The sequence below is a fragment of the Diabrotica virgifera genome, chromosome 6 (assembly GCF_917563875.1).
Source record: "Diabrotica virgifera virgifera chromosome 6, PGI_DIABVI_V3a".
Lineage (NCBI taxonomy): Eukaryota > Metazoa > Arthropoda > Insecta > Coleoptera > Chrysomelidae > Diabrotica > Diabrotica virgifera.
Genome location: NC_065448.1, coordinates 149,912,147 through 149,937,399, shown reverse-complemented (window position 1 = coordinate 149,937,399; position 25,253 = coordinate 149,912,147). Strand labels below are relative to the sequence as shown.

Genomic DNA, 25,253 nt, shown 5'->3' with positions numbered 1-25,253 from the left:
TTATTGTCAAAGTTCCAGTTCACAGTTCCTCGAAAAAAATAATCTTTGGTCAGATTTCTAATTTCCAGACACAAGACCAAAGTGTCTTGACTACTTTTAAAATATTGGAACAAACACACATGATTTCTCCTTGGTAATACTGCTTGCTATGATTGCGTCTCGTCGTCGTCGTCGTCACTGCCCAAACAGCCGTCGTATTTGCCTAACAGCGTCGTCTACACTGTACTAGCCTGCTACTCCACCAACACAACCATTCACCAACAGTTCACAAAGTCCGGAAATCACCAATAGTTTAAAAAAAAGTCCGAAAATCGCCAACAGTTTCCACGTTTCCCGAACAGTCAAAAACAGTTTCCAAAAATTACGTCCCGTCACCTGAGCCGATTTTTTAATTACACGTCACTTTACGGTATTTCGCGAACTTTACGACGAAATTGTCTTTCTTAGATCCCGGTTGAGCCCCCAATATGTAGGTTTTCTTTAAAGACAATCGTAATAAAAGTCCGTTTGATGTTTAACAGTTTTAATTAATAAAATAGATGACTAAATTATTGATACTATTAAATTGACGAAATGTAAAAGTGTTGTGTAATTGTGACTAAAATCTTACGTGTTCTTATTCTTACAAAAAAGAAATGTATTTATAGATAATTTGCGTCTAATCAATATAATACCCGTCTTAATTCGTCTTTTTACGTCTTATTAACCCTAAGAGCACGTCTGTCGTCGCTGTGATGTTATAATCGACTGAATGTATTCGTTCTCTTTCCCTACGCTAAAACAAACCCTCTTAGCCTAATCTTCTTTTTCCTGTGAAACAACCCAATTAAAATTGGTTCAAAGCATATACCGACATCTTCCAATAACCCAAAACTACAAAAATTAGTCAAGCTAGCTACTTCGCTACTTGTTGATCTTTAACGATCGAAAATAAACACAACGATTAGATACGCCCACATAGCTGCCCTAAGGGACGGCCGTTCGTTTTGTATTTCTACTAGTAATCAAGGAAAAATGATATACAGGGAAATTTAAAATATAAGGTAAACTATTTACAATCCTACATAAATATATTCGTCTCGGGATAACAATCATTTCATATCCATGCGCCAACCCTGAATTTTGATTATCTAATGGCGTAAATAGTAATTAAAATTTATGAAAATCACATTGTTGAAGTCCATAAAACTATAATATTCATAAATACTATTACTCTAATAATATATTATGCAACGAGCATTTAATGATGGTCATTATTAAGCGAGTATGAGGGATACGAAACGAGCCGCCTAGCGGCGAGTTTTGTATAGAGTACGAGCTTCATAACGATAATTAAATGCAAGTTGTATACACGATTTTTTCGATAATCATTTACAACAAAAAAATATATTCAAATTTATTAATTTTGTAACGCAAACAAATTAAGTAGTTTGTCAGTTTGACAGTGTGTTTGCATATTGAGAACTGTCAAAGCGTATGTATTTGACTCGCCATTGGTCATTGCGCGTGCGCCACCTGTATTGCTAATGCCATATCGCGATTCTATTGGTTAAAATCTGTATCGTAATGAAAATCTGTATCATAATGAAGTTCATTATGATACAGGTAGTGAAATCATAATTGATATATTATTATGTAGTATGAGAATGGAAAAAATATAATTATCGCTACTGAAAACATCTTAACCCAGCCTGAGGCTGACCCTTATTTTGTGGTGCGTCTCAGGAAATGCATTGTTAATTTATTATATACGAGACCTTAATACCTGCAGAGATTTATGAAACGCCTTTTCACAAAATCTCTTTTTTCTCTCTATATTATGGACATATCAATTTACGCCGTTATTAATTAAAATTCTGAGTTGGCGCAGTGATATGAAATAATTTTAATTTCGAGACAAATCTATCCATGTAAATTTTAATGTATTTGAGTGACATTAAATCTTCAATAAGATGTGTGTGGTCATTCTCTGTATGGAGTTATTTGCAGTACATATAAGTTCGATAATCTGGTGTCACTACGTCTACAGAGAGTACGGAAGTAAACATTTTCCAAAAGAGTACTCGCGTCAATGATTACTCGTATTAATTTATAAATATAAGCTACATCTAACAATATTCGTCTTTCTTAAGAATAGGCAATTTAAGTAAAGCCTATAAAACATTATGTAGGGTGGAAACCACTTATGGATTAAAAATATTAGTGTCCTTGTTTTAAAAAAATTGTCCCACATAATTAAACATAAATTTAAATGAATAGGGTGATTCATGTGAGCATAAGCTTTATTTTAATAAAACACCCTGTATATTTTTGTTATTTTAAAAGCTGCGTAACAACATGATCCCAACGAACTATATCATGTGTTATTAGGGTCTATTATGAACAATGCAGTGTGAAATTTTGAAATTATAAAGTGGAATACAATTGGAATACATGTCAACTTTTAAATTCAAACTTACGCTTTATAATAAATATAAATTTGAAAAATGTACAAGATGATTCACGCAAGTCTAGCCTAGTCTATCAACTTTATTTTTAATGAAACATCCTGTGCATTTTTGTTTTTAGAAGATAGTTAACAGCTTTATCTCAAAAAAGTTTATTATCTATGGTCTATTAGGAATAATACAAGGTAAAATTTTGAAATTATGTATAATTTTCGTCAAGACATTAAATACATCAAATTTTTAAAAATTTTAAACTAATATATACCTAAGTATTAATATACCTATTGGGTTTAATATTCAATATCTTGAACAAAATTATACCTACATAATTTCAAAATTTCACCCTGTATTGTTGATACTAGATACTACACCCTACAAGATCAGAAAGGAGTTTTTAAAACATAAAAATGTAGAAGTTTGTCTATAGGGCTTTTCATCGATTGTCATTTGTTTCGAGCTTCTGTCATGTGTCCCCTAATATTAATATATCTACGTCATACGTTATTGGTATATACCAGTGGTTCCCAACCTTTTATGTCTGGCGACCCACCTTCTGATGTTTTTTCATATTCGCGACCCATCCCACACCCATGATGATACATGTATGAACGTTATTAAGCTACTGTAAGAGCCACGCCGCGACCCACCTAAAATCCGTCCGCGACCCACTAGTGGGTCGCGACCCACCGGTTGGGAAACGCTGGTATATACCAATGATACAAACCAAAGACGTATGACGTAGATATATTAATATTAGACAACACATGACAGAAGCTCGAAATAAATGACTGTGAATGAAAAGCCCTATTGGTGCTCATATGTGAGAGAGTCGCAGTATTGCTTAAATAATTTGATTGTCGAACAATTTGAGAACCGAATTTACGCACCGTTTACGTTCCGTTTAAATTGTAGAGTAGCGTATTAGAGATGATACTTAAATAAGAAATTTTTAGAGAAATGAAAAGTTCCAGATATAAACAATAAATCTGAAAATTCTTGTTGAACCACTTTCTGGTAACATCCTTAATCTCTGCCTTTTACAATTTATAAGGCAAGGAGACGACGAATAAAGGAGACGAAAGGGACTCTACAATATGCAGTCACATTCCGTCTATTCGTTTAGAAAAAATTCCAACGAAAGTTGATACCGTATACTCAAAATATGAGTAAAATGAAAATTAAAAGCAGCTTATCTTTCTAACAAAAAAAAAACACTGAAAACGTTTGTGTTATATACTTCCACAAAATTTATTACAACTATGTGACTACAGCTGTTTCGACAGAGTGCCTTTCTCAAGTGATTTAGATTACTATGGGTTTGTCTTTTTAAGTAGCGTTTGAAGTAGCGTTAAACAAAACTGCCAAGAACATAGAAAAGGGCATAATTGCAAAATCTATTACCGAATTTTGTAGTGAAACTAATAATTCCTGTTACAAAGAGAACCAAATAGCCGTTTCTATTAAAAATAAATCAATAAAACATGACATAATATTTACAAAAGCAGACAAAGGTAACATTACTATTGCTATAGATAAAAGAGACTATAATAATAAAACAATAGAATTTTTAAATAAAAAAAATAGTATGACACTAAACAAAGACCCCACAGAAAAATACCGAAAACAAATTAAACTAGCCATTGAAATTTCAAAATCAATATTAAGTCTAAAGAACAGAAATACCTTAATATTGTGAAATCACAACCTCCTAAATTAAACTCTTTTATCAAACTACACAAACCTGACCACCCAATAAGGCCTGTAGTTTCTTTTTATACTGCTCCGTCTTATAAACTTTCAAAAAAACTGTCAGATATTATTACAGAATACACTAAATTTTCACCTAAATTCACCGTAAAAGATACAATAGAACTAGTTAATAAAATACATTTTCAATTGCCCAACAACTCCAGAACTTTTTCCTAGTGTTCCTCCTACAGAAACTTTTGTTTTAGTTAAAAATCTTTTAGAGCATAATAGTAGAAATCCGATCATTGCATCTGAAATTTTACACCTTGAAATTTGCATAAATCAAGACTATTTTGAATTCAATAATCAAATATACACAAACAAGAGTGCAGGACTTATTATGGGTAATCCTCTAAGCCCATTGCTATCATATATATTTATGAACCAGCTTGAAACAACAATTTCTAAACATCCCGTATTTAAACAGTTCTTATATTGGTAGAGATACGTATATGATATACTAGTATGCTTTACAGGAACTAACAGGCAACTTGACCAGTTTCTATCATAGGTACATTAATTCACTTCATAGTAATATTGAGTTTACAATAGAAACCGAACAGAATAAGTCCATAAACTTTCTAGATGTAACAATTACCAGACTACACAACAAACATGAGTTCTCCGTATATCATAAACCTACCCATACTGACACAACTATATACAATTCATCATTCCATCCTACACAACACAAATTAGCAGCCTACCATAGCATGATACATAGACTGACAGAAATTCTCATTAGTCCGTTCTTTAACGGTAAAATATTGCAAAATCTCTAAATTCTAAAGAACCGCTTGGATTGACATGAAATTTGGCATAAACATAGCTAAAAAGTCAAAGAAAAAAAGTGATATTGTGCCGATATGTGCTTCTGCTCTGTACACTTACTTAATGCTAACGCCGACAACTAAATTATAACGAAAAAGTGAAAAGATATCTATTTTTTAATTTAACGTTTATTTGACACTCGTTGAAACTTATTGTTTGTATAATAAATTTTATCAAAAGTGGTCAATAAAAATATTACATTACCGTCAAATATGTCATATGTTGCTATTAGGATTGAAAACTACTTCATCTTTCAATTGCCAGATGACGCTAGTCACCTAATACCTTCACTTTGGTTGCGGTGTGGGGGATAAACTCTCGGTGTTGGTCAATTGGAGTATGGAGTAGCAGGCCTACGTTCTCTCCGATGAGATTTCAAGAAGAGTCGAAAATTGTCGATTCAGAGGGCTGGACTGCGCTCCGTATTCTAATTGAAAAATAAGATTGTTTTGCCTTCGCATTGCAAATGAATAAGAATGGAATTTTTATTTTCTTTTTATATTGGTCGTTACTTCTTTGAGTAACTAGGTCCATTTTCTGTTGGAATTTACCATCTGAACAGACGGGGTCGTGAATTGTTAGTTTTTGAATTCCCTCTTGTCTTCTTCGCTGCAGCATCCATCTGGCTTGTAAATTTTATAAGCCTTGGAGGTGTTACCAAGAAAATGGACCAATAAGTTTTCAATTTAAAGATCTTTTAGTAATATTTTAATATTTTTAAATATTATTAATATTGCTATTAGGATTGAAAACTACTTCATCTTTCAATTGCCAGATGACGCTAATCACCTAGTTCATTCACGTCAGTTGCGGTGTGGGGGATAAACTCTCGGTGTTGGTCAATTGGAGTATAGAGTAGGAGGCCTACGTTCTCTCCGATGAGACTCCAACAAGAGTCGAAAATCGTCGATTCAGAGGGCTGGACTGCGCTCCGTATTCTAATTGAAAAATAAGATTGTTTTGCCTTCGCATTGCAACTGAATAAGAATGGAATTTTTATTTTATTTTTATGTCATATGTGTATCATATGTTTAACGTCAAATTGTGTTCGCCAAAAATTCCAGGCGGCTGCGCTAGGTGTCGCGTCAGTTATGCACGGAGCGAATAATCATGGTGTAATCTATAATTGCTATTGGCTGAATCACTACTGTGTCATTAAAAAAAACTTATTTTGTGTTCGAACAGGAACATATTCACTTTACTAACACCCTCATGCAGGTAGCAATTACCATGAAAAAATAGTGCAGTAACCGTGTCGAACAGGAAAGTCTAAAATGTATAACATGAGAAAGGACATTTTAATCGATATGTCTACAACAGTACCCTAGACAGCTAGGCGCTAATGTATGACGGTGATAATTGCTAACAAGTTCTTAAAAAATCGATACGACAAGGTATACCTACCATAAAAAATCAAATGGTCACACAAAGTTAAAGTTACTAATACCGACATTATTCGACTGAAATTAATAGGACTATTATTTATTAGATACATAATTTAACACACAAAGTTAAAGTTACTAATACCGACATTATTCGACTGAAATTAATAGGACTATTATTTATTAGATACATAATTTAATAAAATTTTTACAAATTATGGTTTAAGCCAGTAACATGCCAGTAGCCCAGTAAATGACCGTTTTGGGGTGTAATTTTCAGGGTCAACTCCGAATTGCAAGAAAATTTGGATTTAGGTTCTACTTACCCTTCACTTCAAGGTTGAACTTGTGCCGTTGGTTGCTTTTTCTTCGGGAGTAATAGTCTCCCCTTCTCGCGTGTGAAAAAACAAACTTTTACATATAATAAGTCCGGAAATCGATAATTTGACTAATTCTAAGCAATTTTCGTTCTATAGAGTTTTTTTAAGTAAGTCAATACATTTCAAGTTATTTGCGATTGAAAATGTTTATTTTTCGACAAAAAATTCACGTTTTCAGGCGGTTTTTCGCAAATAATTCAAAAAGTAATAGTAGAGGATCCGATATAAGGTCGATTTACACCGATCTGTTTAATGGATAAAAATTATTGGATATGTAATTTAGCATGTTAACAATTACAAAAAACATGGGTTGCCTGATCTAATCTTGTTCTAACTATAATTAATTAATAATTGGACCGCGTTATGTAATAGCGGATTAAGCGCCAAAATGTAGTTTTGAGATAAATCGGTTTAAAGATTTTAAATTTGTTTTTGGTACTATTTCTAAAATATAGTACTGACATGTTTCATATTTAATATATTAATGCAAATGTAAATAGACTTGTACCTGTGTTTAAAATTTTTTAAAAATAATTTATATTTTAAAAGTTATTCGATCAAATGTCGCTTAATTCGTTAATGATTTTTTAAGATATGCATGAGTTAAGATCCGAATACCGGATTAAGAGACATAGTTGGCGCTTAATCTGATGTTACCTGACAAATGATGTCTTTTAATTGAATATCTTAAACGTTAGTAAATATGTTATGTTTTGTAATAAAGAATTAACCGACTATTCATGGCGCTTGATTCGTTATTACACTTACAAAGATGCGGATTTTTGTTTATGACAATGGATTATGTACCATTATTGGCGTTTAGTTCGATATTACAAATCCTAGTGTGAGATTTTTTTTAATAAAATAAAAAATGTCGCTTAATACAGGCATTTAAAAACAGCTTTTTTTTTAATTTTTTTACAAAAAACATATTTTTATACATAGATTTGCACCCTAGCTGCAATATGGCACTATTATCTCGATTTTTGACTTTTGGCGGTTAATCCGTTATTACATAATGCGGTCCAATTGAAAAATGACATCTTTTATATGAATTAAAAAAAAAAGTTTTGGACCCGGTCAGATACTATATCAGATTTTTGGATCATTCTAAACAAAAAAGTTCTTTTTCAATTTTTCTCTCAAGTTGATCGGTTTCGAGTTATAAACAATTTAAAACTGAAAAATGAACGAAAGATGACAATTGTCAAGGCTCAAAAACATAAGTAAAAAATATAATTTTTATAATCATCAAATACATAAATTCAAGTTCAAACCTTTTCCTATCAGGTCTCGATAAGAATTTTAGCCATGTTTTATTCTAAAACATATTTTTTTAATTGTTAATGAGGTAGGTTTCTTATGGGGAGACGGGCATTAACAACTAAAAAACAATGTTTCAGAATGAAATAAGTCCAAAAGATTTATCAAAAACTGATACAATAAGGTTTGAACTTGAATTTAGGTACTTCGTAACTTCAAAAATGATATTTTGTACTTATGTTTGTGAGTCTTGAAAATCGTAATTTTTCGTTCTCTTTGAGTTTTAAATTGTTTATAACTAGAAAACGATAAACTTTAGAGAAAACTTACAAAAGACCTTTTTTGTTTAGAAAAAATTAAAAAATCTAAAATAATATCAGCCAGTGTCGAAGTTTTTTTTTAATTCATAAGAAAAATGTCATTTTTTAATTATTAATTAATTAGATATAGTTAGAACAAGATTAGATCGGGCAACCCTTTTTTTGTAATTGTTAACATGCTAAATTACATATCCAATAATTTTTATCCATTAAACATATCGGTGCAAATCGACCTTATATCGTATCTTAGACTATTAAATGTTGTGTCTAAAAAATATTCTTAGCAAAAGTGTAGCTTATAAATAAATCGTGTATTAATGAAGTCTATAAACCCAGTAAAAGCAAAGTTGTAGCTCATGAAAAATAAGTTGTTATTCGTCAAATTCCAAATCGAATATTTCAATGTTAAATAACCAAAAAATGAAGCAATTTTCAGGGAAGCCTTTGTTAAAATTTTTAAAAAAATTTTTCAGCATCAAAACTTAACGAGTTACGCTCAAAATAAAGTTGGCCCATTTTTTGGTAAAAAAGTCGTGAAAATCTCCCCCTATCCAGCATCCTAAATAAAATTAATCGGTACCGCTTTACCATTTACTTTATATATATATATATATATATATATATATATATATATATATATATATATATATATATATATATGCATTGTTTATACAATATATTTGACTGGTTCAAATTGCTTATTTTTGGTTCGAAAATTTGGTTTCATAGTAAAAAAGATTGTTTCTAAAATTTTTGGAAAAATGCTCTTTTTTCAAAATAACTTAAAAGTATTAGTGATACGAAAAATCTTAAGCAGTAAAAAATGTAGGTTTTGCTTTTATAAATATGCTAGTTTTATTTTGTTTTTGTGTAAGACGAAAATTGGTTAAGATATTGCTGTTGAAAATTTGCATACACTCGTGATTAGTGACTCATTCAACAACCCTTTCAAAAATAAGCACTTTAAACCGGTGAAACTTACAGATCATATAAAAAATACGAAAGTAAAGTAAACTGCTTGTAAAGCGATAAAGATTAATTTCATTTGAGGTGCTAAATAGGGGGAGATTTTTTACAAAAAAAAGAAAGGCAATTTTATGGCGTAACTCGCTTATTGATGCTAGAAACTTTTATAAAAAATAAAAAACATTTTTTAAAATACTTTAAAAAAGGTTTAATGGGTTTTTTCCGAAAAGTGCTTCTTTTTTGGTTATTTTACGTTGAAATATTCGACTTGGAATTTGAAGAATAAGAGCGTATTTTTCATGAGCTACAACTTTGCTTTTGCTGGGTCTATAGCCTTCACGAATACATAACTTTTTCGTTGTTTTTTCTATGCTAAATTTTTGCTAAGAATATTTTTGTCGATAAAATACGTTATTTGCGAAAATACCGCCTGAAAACGTGTTGTTTTTTTGTCGAAAAATAAACATTTTCAATCGCAAATATCTCAAAAAGTATTGACTTACTTAAAAAACTCTATAGAATGAAAGTTGTTTAGAACTAGTCCATTTCCCGGACTTATTTTAAAAGTGCGTCTTTTCACCCCCCGGGAAGGGGTGACTGCCACACCCCCCCCCCCCAAAACCAACGGCACAAGTTCAACTTTTGTAAAAGGGTAAGTAGAACCTAAATCCAAAATTGACCCTGAAAATTACACGGTATCGCCGTGTTCGTTTCCTTCTGCATCTATACTATTCTAAGCATCCTTCTGTAACATAACATTTCAAATGACTAGCTTATTTCTGCGTTCTTGCTTAGTGTCTAGCTAAGTACATATTGTATATTATGCACGTGACATCTCAGAGCTCTTACTGTGTTCTAGCACCATTTGAAAAACTAAAAGTTCAAGTATTCATAATAGTATCGTTCGCGGTAACGATTCCGTACTTTTCCAGGACAACTTCGCATGCGCACTTTAAAAATCGCATGCGCACTTTAAAAAAGAGAACGCTCTTTTTTAAAGTGCGCATGCGAAGTTGTCCTGGACAAGTACGGAATCGTTACCGCGAACGATACTATTAATATTCAAAAAGATTCCTTTAAAAATGAGTCAGTCCATGATGTGACAAAGATGAATGGTTTAAAAGCGAAGCCATTTACTCCCTTCCGATTTTACTATTTCAAAAACTGAATTTATAACTTCAAATTTATAAATGTCACAATATCTCCGGTTCTAAACAACGAAAATTGATGTTTTTTTTATTTGGGATACTCCGTTGCATAGATTATAAAATTGCAATTAGTCAATTTGTGAATTGTTTATTTAAAGTACCTAGCTATTGGTTTCTCAACTTTAGAATTTAGGCAAAAAATAATGCTATATTTAGTACCCTTCACGACTCACGAAAAAGTTTCAATGCGCCACTTCATGCTAAATGGCTGCAAAGCCCTATATTTGCATATAAACAAGTTTTGAAAATAACACCGGCTACTTGCCTTCCTTGCCTAAATGGCAAAGCAAAACAATTTATCATTCAATTAGTACGAAAATTATGTTGTCGTCTACGTGCAAAATTCCTTAAACAAGCAGATACAGCTCATTGCGAATGCGAGCTTCGTCACACCGATAACGCGCCAAATTAAAGACAGGAAACGAATAACTTAACAACAATGACTCAATACACAATTAAAATACGTTTTAGGTCGTTCCTCTCGTAAAAAGTTTTGTCCTGACTCGTTTACTAAATTATAATTTCCACAATTATTTAAGATTCAACCGGGAATTATGTCGTTAATGTACTTGGAATTTGGTACTGCGAGACATTTGTGTGTTGGCGCTAACGGCGCTATCCAATAATCAAGCCAAATAAAATGAATTAATCTTTTTCTCAAGACAAGTAGTCTAGTAGTCTAGTCGCAACATAGGGGGTCCAGTGGGAAATTCTAGATCGCCGTGATTTGATGGTGGTATTATAGATTTTTTGGGTCGCTGAATCCAATGGAAGTGGTCTGGAAGCCCAAATATGGTGCGTTTATTTGTTATTAACAAAGTTTGGTAAAATTAGGTATTTTTCAGGAATTATTAGAAGCCCTGTAAATATATTTATAGTGTTAAGGTCTTCTCTGGTGTATTTTTGGTTGCTAAATCTAATGTGACTAGTCGCGATTACTTAAAATATGTTCTTATTTTGTTAATAACAAAATAATTGTTTATTCACCGAAAAGCTCGAAATAATGCGCTATCTACAGCAAGTTTGTAGTCTTTTTCATAGTATTTTTATACGCTAAATCTATTTCCACTAGTATAGTCGTGATAGCTTAAACAACGTTCCGACTTTGTTATTAATAAATTATTGCAAAAATAACGGTTTATCGTACGTTTACTCACGGTTTTTGCTCTGAATTTTAAAAAACCACTTGGATTGACAAGAAATTTGGCATGCACGTAGCTAACATATCAAACAAAACAAGTGATATTGTGCTGATGTGTGATTTTACAATGGGGTTACTTTCACCCCTTTTCGGGTGTGAAAAAAGATACCTTTAAAATATGTCCGGAATTGGATAAACTGCGCAATTCTAAGCAACTTTTGTTCTATAGAGTTTTTTCACTAAGTCAATATTTTTCGAGTTATTTGTGAGTGCATATGTTCACTTTTCAACAAAAACTCACGTTTTTAGACGGTTTTTTGCAAATAACTCAAAAAGTATGTATTTTCTCAAAAAATATTTTCTTAGCAAAAATATAGAAGAGAGACTATAAAAAAATAGTGTATGTGTGAGGTCCGTAGACCCAGTAGAAGCGGAGTCTAATGAACAACAGGTTATTCGTCAAATTCCAAATCGAATATTTCGACATAAAATAACCAAATAACGAAGCACTTTTTGAGGAAATCTCATTACAACTTTTTTAAAGCTTTTAAAAAAACTTTATTATTGTTTTTTGAAAAAGTATCTAGTATCAAAAATAAGCCAGTTGCTCTCAAAATAAAGTTGGTACCTTTTTTTTTGGTAAAAATGAATCGATAAAATCACCCCCTAATTAGCATCTCAAATGAAATTAATCGTTACTGCTTCACAAGTTGCTTTATTTATGTTGAATTTATATGATCTGTAAGCTTCATTGGTTCGAAACTGATTATAAAAGAAAATGAACATATTCACTCGCAAATGACTGGAAAAGTATTGACTTAGTGAAAAAACTCTATAGATCAAAAGTTGCTTAGAATTAATCAGTTTATCCACTTCCGGACTTATTTTAAAGGTATCTTTTTTCACCCCAGAAAAGGGGGCAAAGTCACCCCAGAGTAAAATCACACATCGGCACAATATTACTTGTTTTGTTTGATATGTTAACTACGTGTATGACAAATTTCATGTCAATCCAATTGGTTTTTTATTTAAAACTAGAGCAAAAACCGTGAATAAACGTACTATAAACCGTTATTTTTGGAACAATTGATTAATAACACGAAGTCGGAACGTGGTTTAAGCTATCACGACTAGTGGAAATCGATTTAGTGTATAAAAGTACTATGAAAAAGACTACAAACTTGCTGTAGATAGCGTATGATTTCGAGCTTTTCGGCGAATAAACTATTACATATTTTGTTATTAACAAAACAAGAACATACTTTGAGTAATAGCGACTAGTCGCATTCGATTCAGCGACCAAAAATACACCAGAGAAGACCTTAACATTATCAATTTATTTACAGGGTTTCTAATAATTCCTGAGAAATACCTAATTTTACCACAATTTGTTAATAACAATTAAACGCACCATATTTGGGCTTCCAGACCACTTTCATTGGATTCAGCGACCCAAACAACCTATAATACCACCATCAAATCACGGCGAGCTAGAATGGACCGTGATAGTCGTGACGTCAAATCAATGTTGGCTACTTTGAAATGAAATCCACGAGGAAAATAATCTTCCTGTAGCTGGCTGTATACCATAAATCACAAAAATACCAAGTTTCTTGTAAAAGGTATATATTAAAATACCCTAAATAAGGGTCACAATACAAAACGTTTTCGGATTAAGGAATCCATCATCAGTGTTTAAAAGCCAAAATTTGCATGCCTGAGCCACCAAAATGTATTGGGTAAAAACCCTTTAAATGTAAATGATAAAGTTATTTTACATATTTATATAAAAATCATCTGATGTTAAAGATAAACCTGGATGTTACCCAGGGCAACACAGGACTCTCCCCACGTGGTTGGAAAAAAAGTTCCAACCGCGTGGGGAGAGTCCTGTGTTGCCCTGGGTAACATCCAGGTTTATCTTTAACATCAGATGTTTTTTATTTAAATATGTAAAATAACTTTAATCATTTACATTTAAAGGGTTTTTACCCAATACATTTTGGTGGCTCAGGCATGCAAATTTTGGCTTTTAAACACTGATGATGCATTCCTTAATCCGAAAACGTTTTGTATTGTGACCCTTATTTAGGGTATTTTAATATATACCTTTTACAAAAAACTTAGTATTTTTTACTTTGAAATGGTTTCCAAACAAAGCAGAAATTCACACATGGTGTTTGTTTTGATTTTTATAATTGGAATATATTGCTTGTAGGATGTTTAACTTTTCAAAATGGTAATGTGTTGGGTACCCGTGATTGTAATCAATGCTCATAGTATATTTCTCACCACATTTCCAAATAGGACTTGAAAACCTGAAGAAACATAGTAAGTACTATGTAGTGTGTAAATCCTTGATTTTGTGTAAGGACATTTATAAAATTAAAAGCAATATTATTGATGTGACTAACAAACATTGTGTCTTTAGAAAAAATGTGCAGATGATTGTTAAAACAAAATAAAATTAAAAATGATTACACAAATCACCTGTATAATCAATTGACAGTTGCTTTGTTTGGTGTTTTTATATCAATATTTGGAAACCTTTTTCACACACTATCACGGTCCATTTTTCACGGGACCCCCTATGTTGCGACTAGACTAAAGTAGTACAGTCACCGAAGGTTTTCACCTCCGAGTTCGTTACATCAATTTTCATGAAAATTGGTGAGTGGGTAAGGGATACCTCAAGAAACAAAAGTGACATGGTGCCAACTTACGCTTTTACTCTGGGGGTGGATGCCACCCCTTCTCGGGGGTGAACATTATTTTATTAAAAATAATCCCAGAAATAGATTAAGGGATAAATTCTAAGTAAAATTTGTTATATCAAGTTATTATAAATAAATCAATATTTTTGAGTTATTAAAGATCAAAGACTTTAATTTTTCGTGAAAAAGATGCATGCTTTAAAGCGGTTTTCATAAAAACTCGAAAGACTATAAGTTTTTCCAAAAAAGGTATTATTACCAAAACTGAGGCTAATAAAAAATTAAATAAATTTTTTACTTGCAAAATCTTTTAATATTAGTTAAAAGTGTATTTGAATGTATTGAATGTATTTTTTTTTGTGAGTTACTCAAAATTAAATATTCAAACTTAAATAACGGTAAAAGGATGCATTTTATAAAATACACTTACTACACATAGACTTACGAAGATAAGTTAGCTCAGACGATAGCGGAACTAAAGTGCCTCACGCTTACCCTCACTACTCCTTGGTAAAAACATCATAGGACGGATTCTCATATATGACAAGTATAATTATGATAATAGCTCCCCAGAGCACATCAATGTGTTGTGAGGGTAAAGGAGAGCCTGGGGAGCATTCAGGCTCGGAGGAATCGTTCCTGATTTACTCGGGCCAATCCTCCTCATTCCAATGAACTGTATGCCCGAATGTCCACACGGGTATACAAGTCTCTACAATTAATAAAATTTGTAAACCGTGCATATAACTGAGCATTTTAGATTACCGGTATATAGGCCGGTATATAGGCCTGAATAGCAAGCTGAAAATTTTTTAATAGCTTAACGGTGTCTAGTCGGACAAACTTTGATGTATGGAAACACTGGAACAGAAGAAGTTTTAATTGTGGAACAGTTTAAAAATTTGGAACGTCAGATTACGAAAACGTCCCATGTATTTTATCGGACAGAACATTCAATTGATTTGTTACCCTTTCATTAAACTTTCATGCAAAAATCAGACTGCTAATACTAACCAACATGATTCCTGTCATTTGACATGTTCTTCGTGTTCCACTCATTAAAATGCCCAGTTGATACACCAGTCTGATTTTTGCATGAGAGTTTAATGAAATGATAACAAATTAACAAAGTTCTGTCCGGCAAAATACATGAAACGTTTTCGTAGTCTGACGTTCCAAATTTTTAACCAGTTCCATAATTAAAACTTCCCCTGTTCCAGTGTTCCCATACATCAAAGTTTGTCTGACTAGACACCGTTAAGCTTTTAACAAATTTCCGGCTTGCTATTAATCAACTTTTTTTTGGTACGCGTGATCCAGGTCTGAGGGTTTGCTCCCTACGGAGACCAAAGGATGGTATCCTCGCCTAGAACAGAGTATCCTACTCTTCATTTTCGAGAACGCTCGCATTTAACATAATGCATCTGGCGATCGATAATATGGTACGAGCAGTACTTACGAGGGATATCAGGGAGCGAGGGTCGGCGCCTCGTTGTGAGCACAACTTAATATATGTTATAATATTTTTAAAACTGGAATTAATTAAAAATAAATTTTATAACAAAATGTTAGAAAGACGTTCAACATTTTTGTTTTTCGTTTCAGTTGCTTCTTCAACAAATGGAGGTAAATACGTACCAAGAGCGATCCTGTTGGATTTGGAACCCGGTACGATGGACGCAGTACGTTCTGGAATGTACGGCAAACTATTCAGACCTGATAACTTCGTGTTCGGCCAATCCGGCGCTGGAAACAATTGGGCCAAAGGTCACTACACAGAAGGTGCTGAGCTAGTGGACGCTGTTCTAGATGTCGTACGAAAAGAAGCAGAAAACTGTGACTGTCTCCAAGGATTTCAACTGACACACTCGCTAGGTGGTGGTACTGGATCTGGCATGGGTACGTTGTTGATTTCAAAGATCAGAGAGGAGTATCCTGATAGGATCATGAACACTTATTCAGTTATGCCTAGTCCAAAAGTATCTGACACTGTTGTGGAACCATATAATGCTACCCTATCCGTTCATCAACTTGTAGAAAATACCGATGAAACCTACTGTATAGATAATGAAGCTCTTTATGACATTTGCTTTAGAACATTAAAGGTGAGTTGTTGTTAATTTATTAAAAGAGTTTTAAAAATAATTCTGAAGTTGAAAAGGTCTCAACTCTTCTTCCTACTTCTTTTTTTTATATTCCATATATTTCTATCAATATATAAGTGTCATTATTTTCTTATTTTTAGGTACCAAACCCAAGCTACGGCGACTTAAACCACTTAGTTTCACTGACAATGTCCGGAGTAACCACGTGCCTTAGATTCCCAGGTCAATTGAATGCTGATCTTAGAAAACTGGCTGTAAACATGGTGCCTTTCCCCCGCCTTCACTTCTTCATGCCTGGATTTGCCCCTTTGACCTCCAGAGGTAATCAACAATACAGAGCACTCACTGTTCCAGAATTGACCCAGCAAATGTTCGATTCCAAGAACATGATGGCTGCATGTGATCCAAGGCACGGTAGATATCTAACAGTTGCTGCAGTATTTAGAGGTAAGTTCATGGGAAAACAACGGCTAAAAAGATATGTACATCTTCATCTTTTTGACTGGCTTTACAACTTGGGGTAAGTCTTCGCCGCATCCACTACAGCCCTTCATCTTCTACACTTTTGCGCTTCCACTTCACATTGTTGTATCCCAATCCTAGATAAATCGGCTTTAACCTCATCCTTCCATCTTTTTCTGGGACGGCCCACTTATCTTCTACCGTCTAGTCTCTCAAAAAACACTGTTTTTAATGCTCTGTCTTCCTCTGATCTTACCACATGACCTGCCTGTCCTGTCCGGTTAGCGTTTATCTGTCATACAGATTCGCCAATTCAGCATTACAGCGCCTTCTCCACTCTACTGTCAATTCATCTCTTTAAGGGCCAAATATCATTCTGAGAACCTTCCTTTCAAACACCAGCAGCCTATTTCCCGATGATGTAGAGATGTTCAAGTCCGTCAGGTTTGTCATTGATGTCCAGTAGACTATGTTAATATGGATCTACCTTTACTTTCCCATGTTTCGCTCCATCGGGTATTTCAAGTCAAAATTAGAATGATGTAGTGCTCGAGCGGGTTTCAGGTGAGGTATTGAGGAGAGTATTCAGTATTCACGTATTCAGGAGAGGTTGGTGACGGTTTCCAAGAATATCAGGAATGTCTTTGTGGATTAGAAGTAGACGACTATCCCTAATTTTGTTGTATGCTTTAGCCAATGTATGTTCTCGGCGTGGGTTATGTGAAGCTATGTTATTTAAGAATGTAATTTACTATTTTAGTTAGGAATAGCCACAATTATTATTTGCTGTTTCGATGTCCACATTTATTTCGAAGTGGAAATCGGAAAGTCAAATAAACTTAATTCCAAACTAAAACTGGGGCTATTCCCAACTAAAATAGTAAATTGCATTAAGATTTCACATAAGAAAATAGCTTCAGACCATTACTAATGATGGCTACCCCCACATTGTGGCGGTGGGCATAATTCTGCCTGTTATCATACGCATAGCACAATTTAGCAGAGTGTCGACCAGATGGGTATGCCTGTTATTCAACCACACCAGTTAACAGTATTCTTCCACCGGATATATCAGGCCAAGAGCGGAAGATCTTAAGGCTAATGCTATGGACCCTTATGTAGTGTTGAGTTTCTGTATTATACTGTTACGTGTTTTAGTTTTGCTGCTGTTTTCGTCAGATTTTTTCTGAACATAAGCGTTCTATCTAGGGTAACCATAAAATATTTCGTGTACCGTAAGCTCGGGCTACTTTGGCCCATTTATTACAACCTTTTAAATCAACTTTCAATAAATCTTAGCATTTTTCTACTACTAAGCTGTGTTCACCTGTTATACATAATTAAACTATCTTAAATAACATGCATAAATCATTTTAGTGTTTATAAAAAAATATATAACTTTTTTAAATTTTTTACCTGGGACAATGTTATCCTTATGTTAGGGTTACTTTGGCCCAATATGATATTACCTACTTTAAAGCATTATATAAATAGTTAGGGTCAAAGAAAGACATGGGTTTATTTATTCAGTAAATTTATATGACACAAAAATATATTTCGAATTATGTTTTTTTAGAAAAGGTACAAAAATGAAGCTTTAGCAAACAATTAATATTTTTTACAAATTACTGATGGAAAATAGTCCTCTTTTTAACAGTTTTGGAGGTTGGATTCTTTCTTAATAGCGCTCCATTTGTAAAACAAAGAGTCCTTTTCTTTTGGCCACTTCCAACACTTGTTGGTACGTTCCATGCTTTCAACAACAGCACCTTCTTCTGACACATTAACAGCTATCCCAGGGTAGCTTATTCCATTCAACAACAACGAAGTTTCCTGTTTGCAGATTTGACTTTAATTCTTCTTCTTCGTTTTGTTCCTGGGATTTTATGTCACTGCAAGAAGTAGATGCAGCTGGATCGACATTTGGGTGATTTTCCTGGAGACCACTGATTGTGTTAATTTCCTCTTCTTCGTCCGTTGAAAGAACCATGTCACTATGACCGGATGAAACGACGCTGTAATTGTCACTATCTTCTTCCGAAGTCGAAAGTTCCATGTCGTTTTTATTCATTTTTCTCTTTTGTCTCTTAACTTCTTGTTTCTTTTCTAAAACAGTCTGTCGCTTTTTTTCAAGTTTTTTCCTTTCTTTATCTCCTTTTTTCTTCTTGTTTTCCATCTTCTTTTCTTTCTTCTTTTGACCTCTTTGATTCATTTGGTGTTCTTGATACTGAATAATATCGTTAGCTGTTATGCTTTTACCAGCAGGAACGTCTATTTTCTTTCGTTTTATTAATCGGGGTTTAACAACTTCTTGCCTTTTCTGTTCCAAATGGTAGATCAATGTTTGTCCTACCAATTCCAAATTAAGTGTCACATTGTTGGAAGGCAATCGCTTCAATACTTCTTCTTTGTCTAAGGGATGTATGCCGGCCTTTTTAAAACCAGACTTTAAGTTTTCCTTTTGATGAAGCTCTAAGTCATCCAAAGATTTTTTCAACAATCTTGGAAAATATCTTTTGGTAATGTGGCAACAGTTTTGCCACTATCAGACTGTTTCCATTCGGTAAGAATCTGTCGCCACTTACTTTTGAGAGGCCTAAAATACGCCACATCAAGTGGTTGTGTTAGGTGTGAGGAGTTTGGAGGCAAGCATACGAATTGGATGTTGTTCTCTTCGCAAAGTCTGACCACGTTTAAGCTTACATGTGAGCTAAGATTATCACCGATATCTACTTTTTTACCTTCTTGTTTTTTTAAGATTGGAAGAAGATGTGTAGCAAACCAATCTTCAAATGTTGCTCCGTCGATCCAACCTTGTTTTGTTCTGTTGTAATGCGCTCCTTCGGGGCCACCTTCCAACCATGTGGTCCACAAATGTTCAGCCTTATAAATAATATAAGGTGGCACAGAGGTACCATTGGCATTACCACAAAACATAACGCTAATGGACTTAGTCGAATTCATGATACGCTCTGGGTACTTTGAACCCCTACGATAGATTACTTTCTTCCGGCCTGGATCGTCAGACATGCATGTTTCGTCGTAGTTATAAATGTTCTGAGGCGGTACATTCTCAACTACTTCTTTTAAGTGATCGAAATAGTCTGAGATTAATTTTCTATCAATTTGAGCACGATTTCTTTTTATATTTGATGCAAACCTGACTGTCAGCTGAGGATGCCTTTTTAGAAAGATTTGGTCCAGTCACGGCCAGGCAAATTATTGCAAAAACACTGTATTATCTTTCCTTGTCTTGTGACATAACTTTTTACAATATATCTCAAATCCAGTTCATCAATTGGAAATCCGAATTCACACATTTTGTCGATGTGACTAGCAAATGCTAACTCTTCTTCCTGGGTATAAACTTTGGGATGACCCGGTGAGCTCGAAAACAGATTTTTTAGTTTGTTTTTAATAGTGCTTCGTGGGATTTTAAAAATATCTGCGGCTTGCCTTTGTGTCATTTCACCAGATCTGATTGCTTCTAAACAGGTTTGGAGATGATCTTGACTGTAGTCGGCATAACTCCGGCTTCCTGGTTGGCGTTTGTAGTTATAGGGCATCTTCCGTAATCTAAAAATAAATTTATTCAATAGAAGAACACCCAGAATGTTGATTTAAAGCAGTGTGTAGGTAATAATAATAAAAAAAAAACAAATAAAACAAACGTCAGACCTACTTTGGCCCAAATATAAGTTGGGTCAAAGAAGGTCATATTTTTGAGGTTATTTGAACTGGTTTTATTATTGAATTTTAAAATAAAAAAAGCTGAGAATAATGCAAATTATAACCATTCCACTACATTAAGTATTAAATTCTGATGTTAAAAAAGTACTTACCAATATTGTAACAGGCGTAAAACGGTTTTTGCAGGTAAAAGTTTGAGACATTAAAATATCACTTGTTGCACATACAACATCAAAAGCACTCATGCTGGTTCTATTCTTTTTCTCATGATCATCTTTCAGTGCGTCACAGTTTTTCGATTTCTCTCTAACGCATTAAATTGTATGTGACAGAAAAAAAGGCACGTCTGGGAATACTTCGGTAATTATTCTAGTTCGGTGATTATTCTAGTTGTCGATAGATGGCGCCATAATCAAAAAAGAATTATTTATTAAATAAAATAATAATATTATCAATATAATCTGTACAATTTATAAGACTATACAAATGAAAGAAAATACCATTTTATAAATGCAATAGACACAATTGATTTGGTTTTATTCCAAATTGAAAATAAAATTTGACAACTGTCAGATTTAACTAAAATGTCACGTTAGAATAAATGTCATAAATGTGTATTATCACGGACTTACCTTTTTTTCTATAATTTGTGACGCACTGAAAAATGTTCATGAAAAGGAGAATAGGAGGCGATACGTGAAACGTTTGAAGGTCGTTACGAGTTGCGCAGGTCTGCACTTCATTGGAAACTACCGAAATCAGCTTAAAATCTACTCTCTCGAGATACTTTGAAAACGTTTTATTTTATTTTTAATTTGGGCCAAAGTAGGACCCCAGGGCCAAAGTAACCCTTATTTACGGTATTTATTGTGTTTCAATAGTTTGTTATTAAAATACACTCATAATTCTCTGTTTACCAGCCTGTTGTTGAGATAAAAAGTTGATACTTCAGTTTTTGTAGTAATTGGTTGTAATCTCCATTTCTTAAAGTATTCGCTAAGGATGGATAGATCATTCGTCAAACACACTGTGTTTGTTATTAAAATACACTCGTAATTCTCTGTTTACCAGCCTGTTGTTGAGATAAAAAGTTGATACTTCAGTTTTTGTAGTAATTGGTTGTAATCTCCATTTCTTAAAGTATTCGCTAAGGATGGATAGATCATTCGTCAAACACACAGAGTGTTTTCTGTAGTTTATAAAGATTTTTGGCTTGTTGCAAAGGTCAAGGTCCAGTCGTCAGCATATTCAAACTCGCGAGATTCGGCAGCACCAGATGCAGAGCAAGCTGTGATTAATGTATCACTATCACTCATTTCTATGCGAAAGTATTTCAGATGCTTATTTCTTATATTCACGTATCTGCTATATTCTCACCAATACTATTATTTTTTCAACAGGTAGAATGTCAATGAAAGAAGTAGACGAACAAATGTTAGCAGTCCAGAACAAAAACAGTAGCTACTTTGTGGAATGGATCCCTAACAACGTCAAGACTGCCGTGTGCGATATTCCTCCAGTTGGATTAAAAATGTCTTCAACCTTCATTGGAAATACGACCGCCATTCAAGAACTTTTCAAGCGAATTTCAGAACAGTTCGCCGCTATGTTTAGAAGAAAGGCTTTCTTGCATTGGTAAGTCAATCAGTTGGATTTTTGTTTTATAATCCCAATTTTATCTAGAGTACCTAACTTTTATTGTACTTATATAATTGCGGTCTTTTTTCAGTCAAAATTTGTGAGTAATGTTCGATCCAATATCTTTCTTCTCTTACCTAATCTATTCTACTCGTTTCTTTTCTGTTTGTTCTCATATTTTTTACGATTTTTTTTTGCTTCACTTGATCTTGTTGACCCTATATATTTGTTGGGCTCTTCGCATTTACTTTCCCAGGAACGTACTTGGAAGACTATTTTTTCTTCATATTTTTTGACAAAAGTTTTAAAATATCCAATGACAATATTATCCAAGAACCGATTGGTTGTTTGTATAAAGAAGTTTCCAGAATCCTAGGGTGTTTAGATACCCTGTTTATTATCATAATATTCGACCCTTGTTTTAAATGTAATAGGCAACTTTTGCCTAAATATTCAAAAGTTCAAGTTACGTGAATTTAATAAGGGGTCGCGATGGATGACCTAGGACTTACGAAGTCCAATAATTGCTTGTTTGGTGGCTCTGTCAGTAGAACGTCATAAAATCTACAAAAATATGTAGTTTAGTTACTCAAAAGGTTTTGATTTAAAGACACTTCAAGCTGCTTTTGCAATTTTAGCAACAACTTCAATGCCCCAAAAGAGTATTAAAAATCGTTCCTTATTTCTAGGTACACTGGCGAAGGCATGGACGAAATGGAATTCACTGAAGCTGAATCCAACATGAACGATTTGGTGTCTGAGTACCAACAATATCAAGAAGCCACCGCCGATGATGAATACGAAGCCGAAGAGGAACCTGCTGCGGATGACTTCAATTGTTGACGAATTTTCTGAGTCCCTACTCAACAATGTTTTTAGAAACTTAAAAAATTTAATAGAAAAAGCAAGGAAATTATTTATTTATTTGGTCTACGTCCGTTTAGATATTGATTGTTAGTGGAAAATGCGGTGATTTGGAGAATTTGTCCAAGTTCTGTTGTGTAGGTGGTACCAATCCGCATTTGTTTTAGAAATTGAGAAAAAGTATTAGTTAAGGTAGATACTGTCAAATCTTCAGAAATAATTAGACAATTTAAACGGACTGTATACTACATTTTTTAACAACCTCCTTGTTTTTAATTGTAAGAATTGTTTAAAATCTCTTAACATTTTCAAGATTTTTGTCACATAAAAATTTGAACACGTTTGTTCTAAGATTACATACATTTTCATACCCATTCATTTTTATAACTGTAAATATAGCAGTTATGACCACACGAACAAAAACATTATTGTGCTGCATAAATTACGTGCCTTTCAGCATAGATATTCGTTGATTTCGTTTCTGTTAAAATATTTTTTGATTGGGACTAACTTTGTTTCTTTTTAGCAGCCTTCCTACTATAGAATTCGTGATCAATGACGAATAGTAGCAACTATCATAACATTTGGTCTGGTCTATGTCTAAATGTAAAGACAAATGAGTTATCGTTTTTTTTTTATTTATTGCTGCATTTATACAGCTTTATTCAAGTGATATTTGTATACATCTACATACTTAAATGATTATTTACAATAATCAATCTTAGAACAAACTATACTTGTGATACACAATATCATGTTTTGAGTCAGTCATTCTCTCTATCCAAATCACTTCTAAAATGGACCAAGGCCCCCACGATTGTAAAAAATTGCTTTTTTCGTTTAACCAAAAAGTTTGTTTATTATTTGCAACATGCTAGAGTGTTGTTGACTAGTCCCTTTTTGTCTAAAATTTATATGTTTATTTATAAAATATATTTTTACAGTAGAGTTAGTTTGTAGTGTAACAAGATGGTCCAATTTTTTGCTAATATAAAAGGAAATCTATAAAGAAATATAGAAAATGAAATGAAAGGAACATCTCAAAATATTTATTTACAGGTAACTGGAGTTTGAATTTGAAAGAAACTGGAACTTTCAATCGTAGATACCTATGACTCAAATGCAAATGACGAACTTATTTTTCTTGTCCTCATATTGATTTGGTTTGAGCTAACCATCACTCTCATACCAATCACAACTTCAGAACCATTTATATTACAATTGATTTGGATCACCTTTGATAGAAGTAGTAGTTAGTAGCTATAGATATTTATAGGTATTTTATTTGAAATGCTTTGGTTGTCTTTTTTAGATTTTCGGTTTGGTTTCGAAATCCTAAAATAGATGGCTTAAGCATTTCACCAGCATGTTGCAAACAATTTACTGTTGCATTTATTTAAAGATTGTATTCGATACACTACTTTGAACTTTTTTACATTTTTATTTACTAAATTTTTGTAGAATAAAGACTGAATTTCTACAGTGGATCTGCTGTGTTTTAATTGATACTTTCCCATTATCTGGACTCTTATGTTATAGTCTAACAGCTAGTGAACCCTCCGACTAACGGTCTTCCTGTAAGGCTAGAAATTTGTATAGTGATAATTCATAGCACACCAAGGCTAAAAACCATGACCTGGCAGGCATCAGCCCTGCACGTATATCTACCAGGTGAATCGAAAAGTGCATAGTTTAGGGGAAAAATAAACTTTCTCCTGTAAAGTTTAAATTTAAGTATGTGTTTGAGTAAGTCATTTAGAAGAAATGTGTACAATGACAGGCGATTCTGAACAACACAAGACCTTGCCAAGCGAGGGGAAAGATTAGTGGTTTTTCTAAAATTATTTTTTTTTGCATCAAACAAAGCTTTTTAGGTTTTTTGAATCATTCCTAACAGAAAAGGTCTCTAGTGATTTTTCCCTTAGGTTAATAGTTTTTATTCTTAAATTAGGACATTTTGGCATATATATAATACTAGTGACGTCATCCATCTGGGCGTGATGACGTAATCGATGATTTTTTTAAATGAGAGTAGGGGTTGTGTGATAGCTCATTTGAAAGGTTATTTAATTCCCTATTCAGTAATATAAACA

General features: G+C 33.3%; 1 protein-coding gene across 1 annotated transcript in view; it reads left to right on the top strand.

Moving 5' to 3' along the window:
- The window catches only part of LOC114335686 (tubulin beta chain), a 141,143-nt gene extending 116,496 nt beyond the window's left edge, over positions 1-24,647 (top strand). The window contains exons 3-6 of the mRNA XM_028285968.2: positions 16,007-16,506; positions 16,647-16,953; positions 22,059-22,293; positions 22,986-24,647. Of these exons, the coding sequence (XP_028141769.1) occupies positions 16,007-16,506; positions 16,647-16,953; positions 22,059-22,293; positions 22,986-23,139 (1,196 nt within the window). The 3' untranslated portion in view covers positions 23,140-24,647. The remainder of the gene's footprint in view (positions 1-16,006; positions 16,507-16,646; positions 16,954-22,058; positions 22,294-22,985) is intronic.
- The last annotated feature ends 606 nt before the right edge of the window (positions 24,648-25,253 follow it).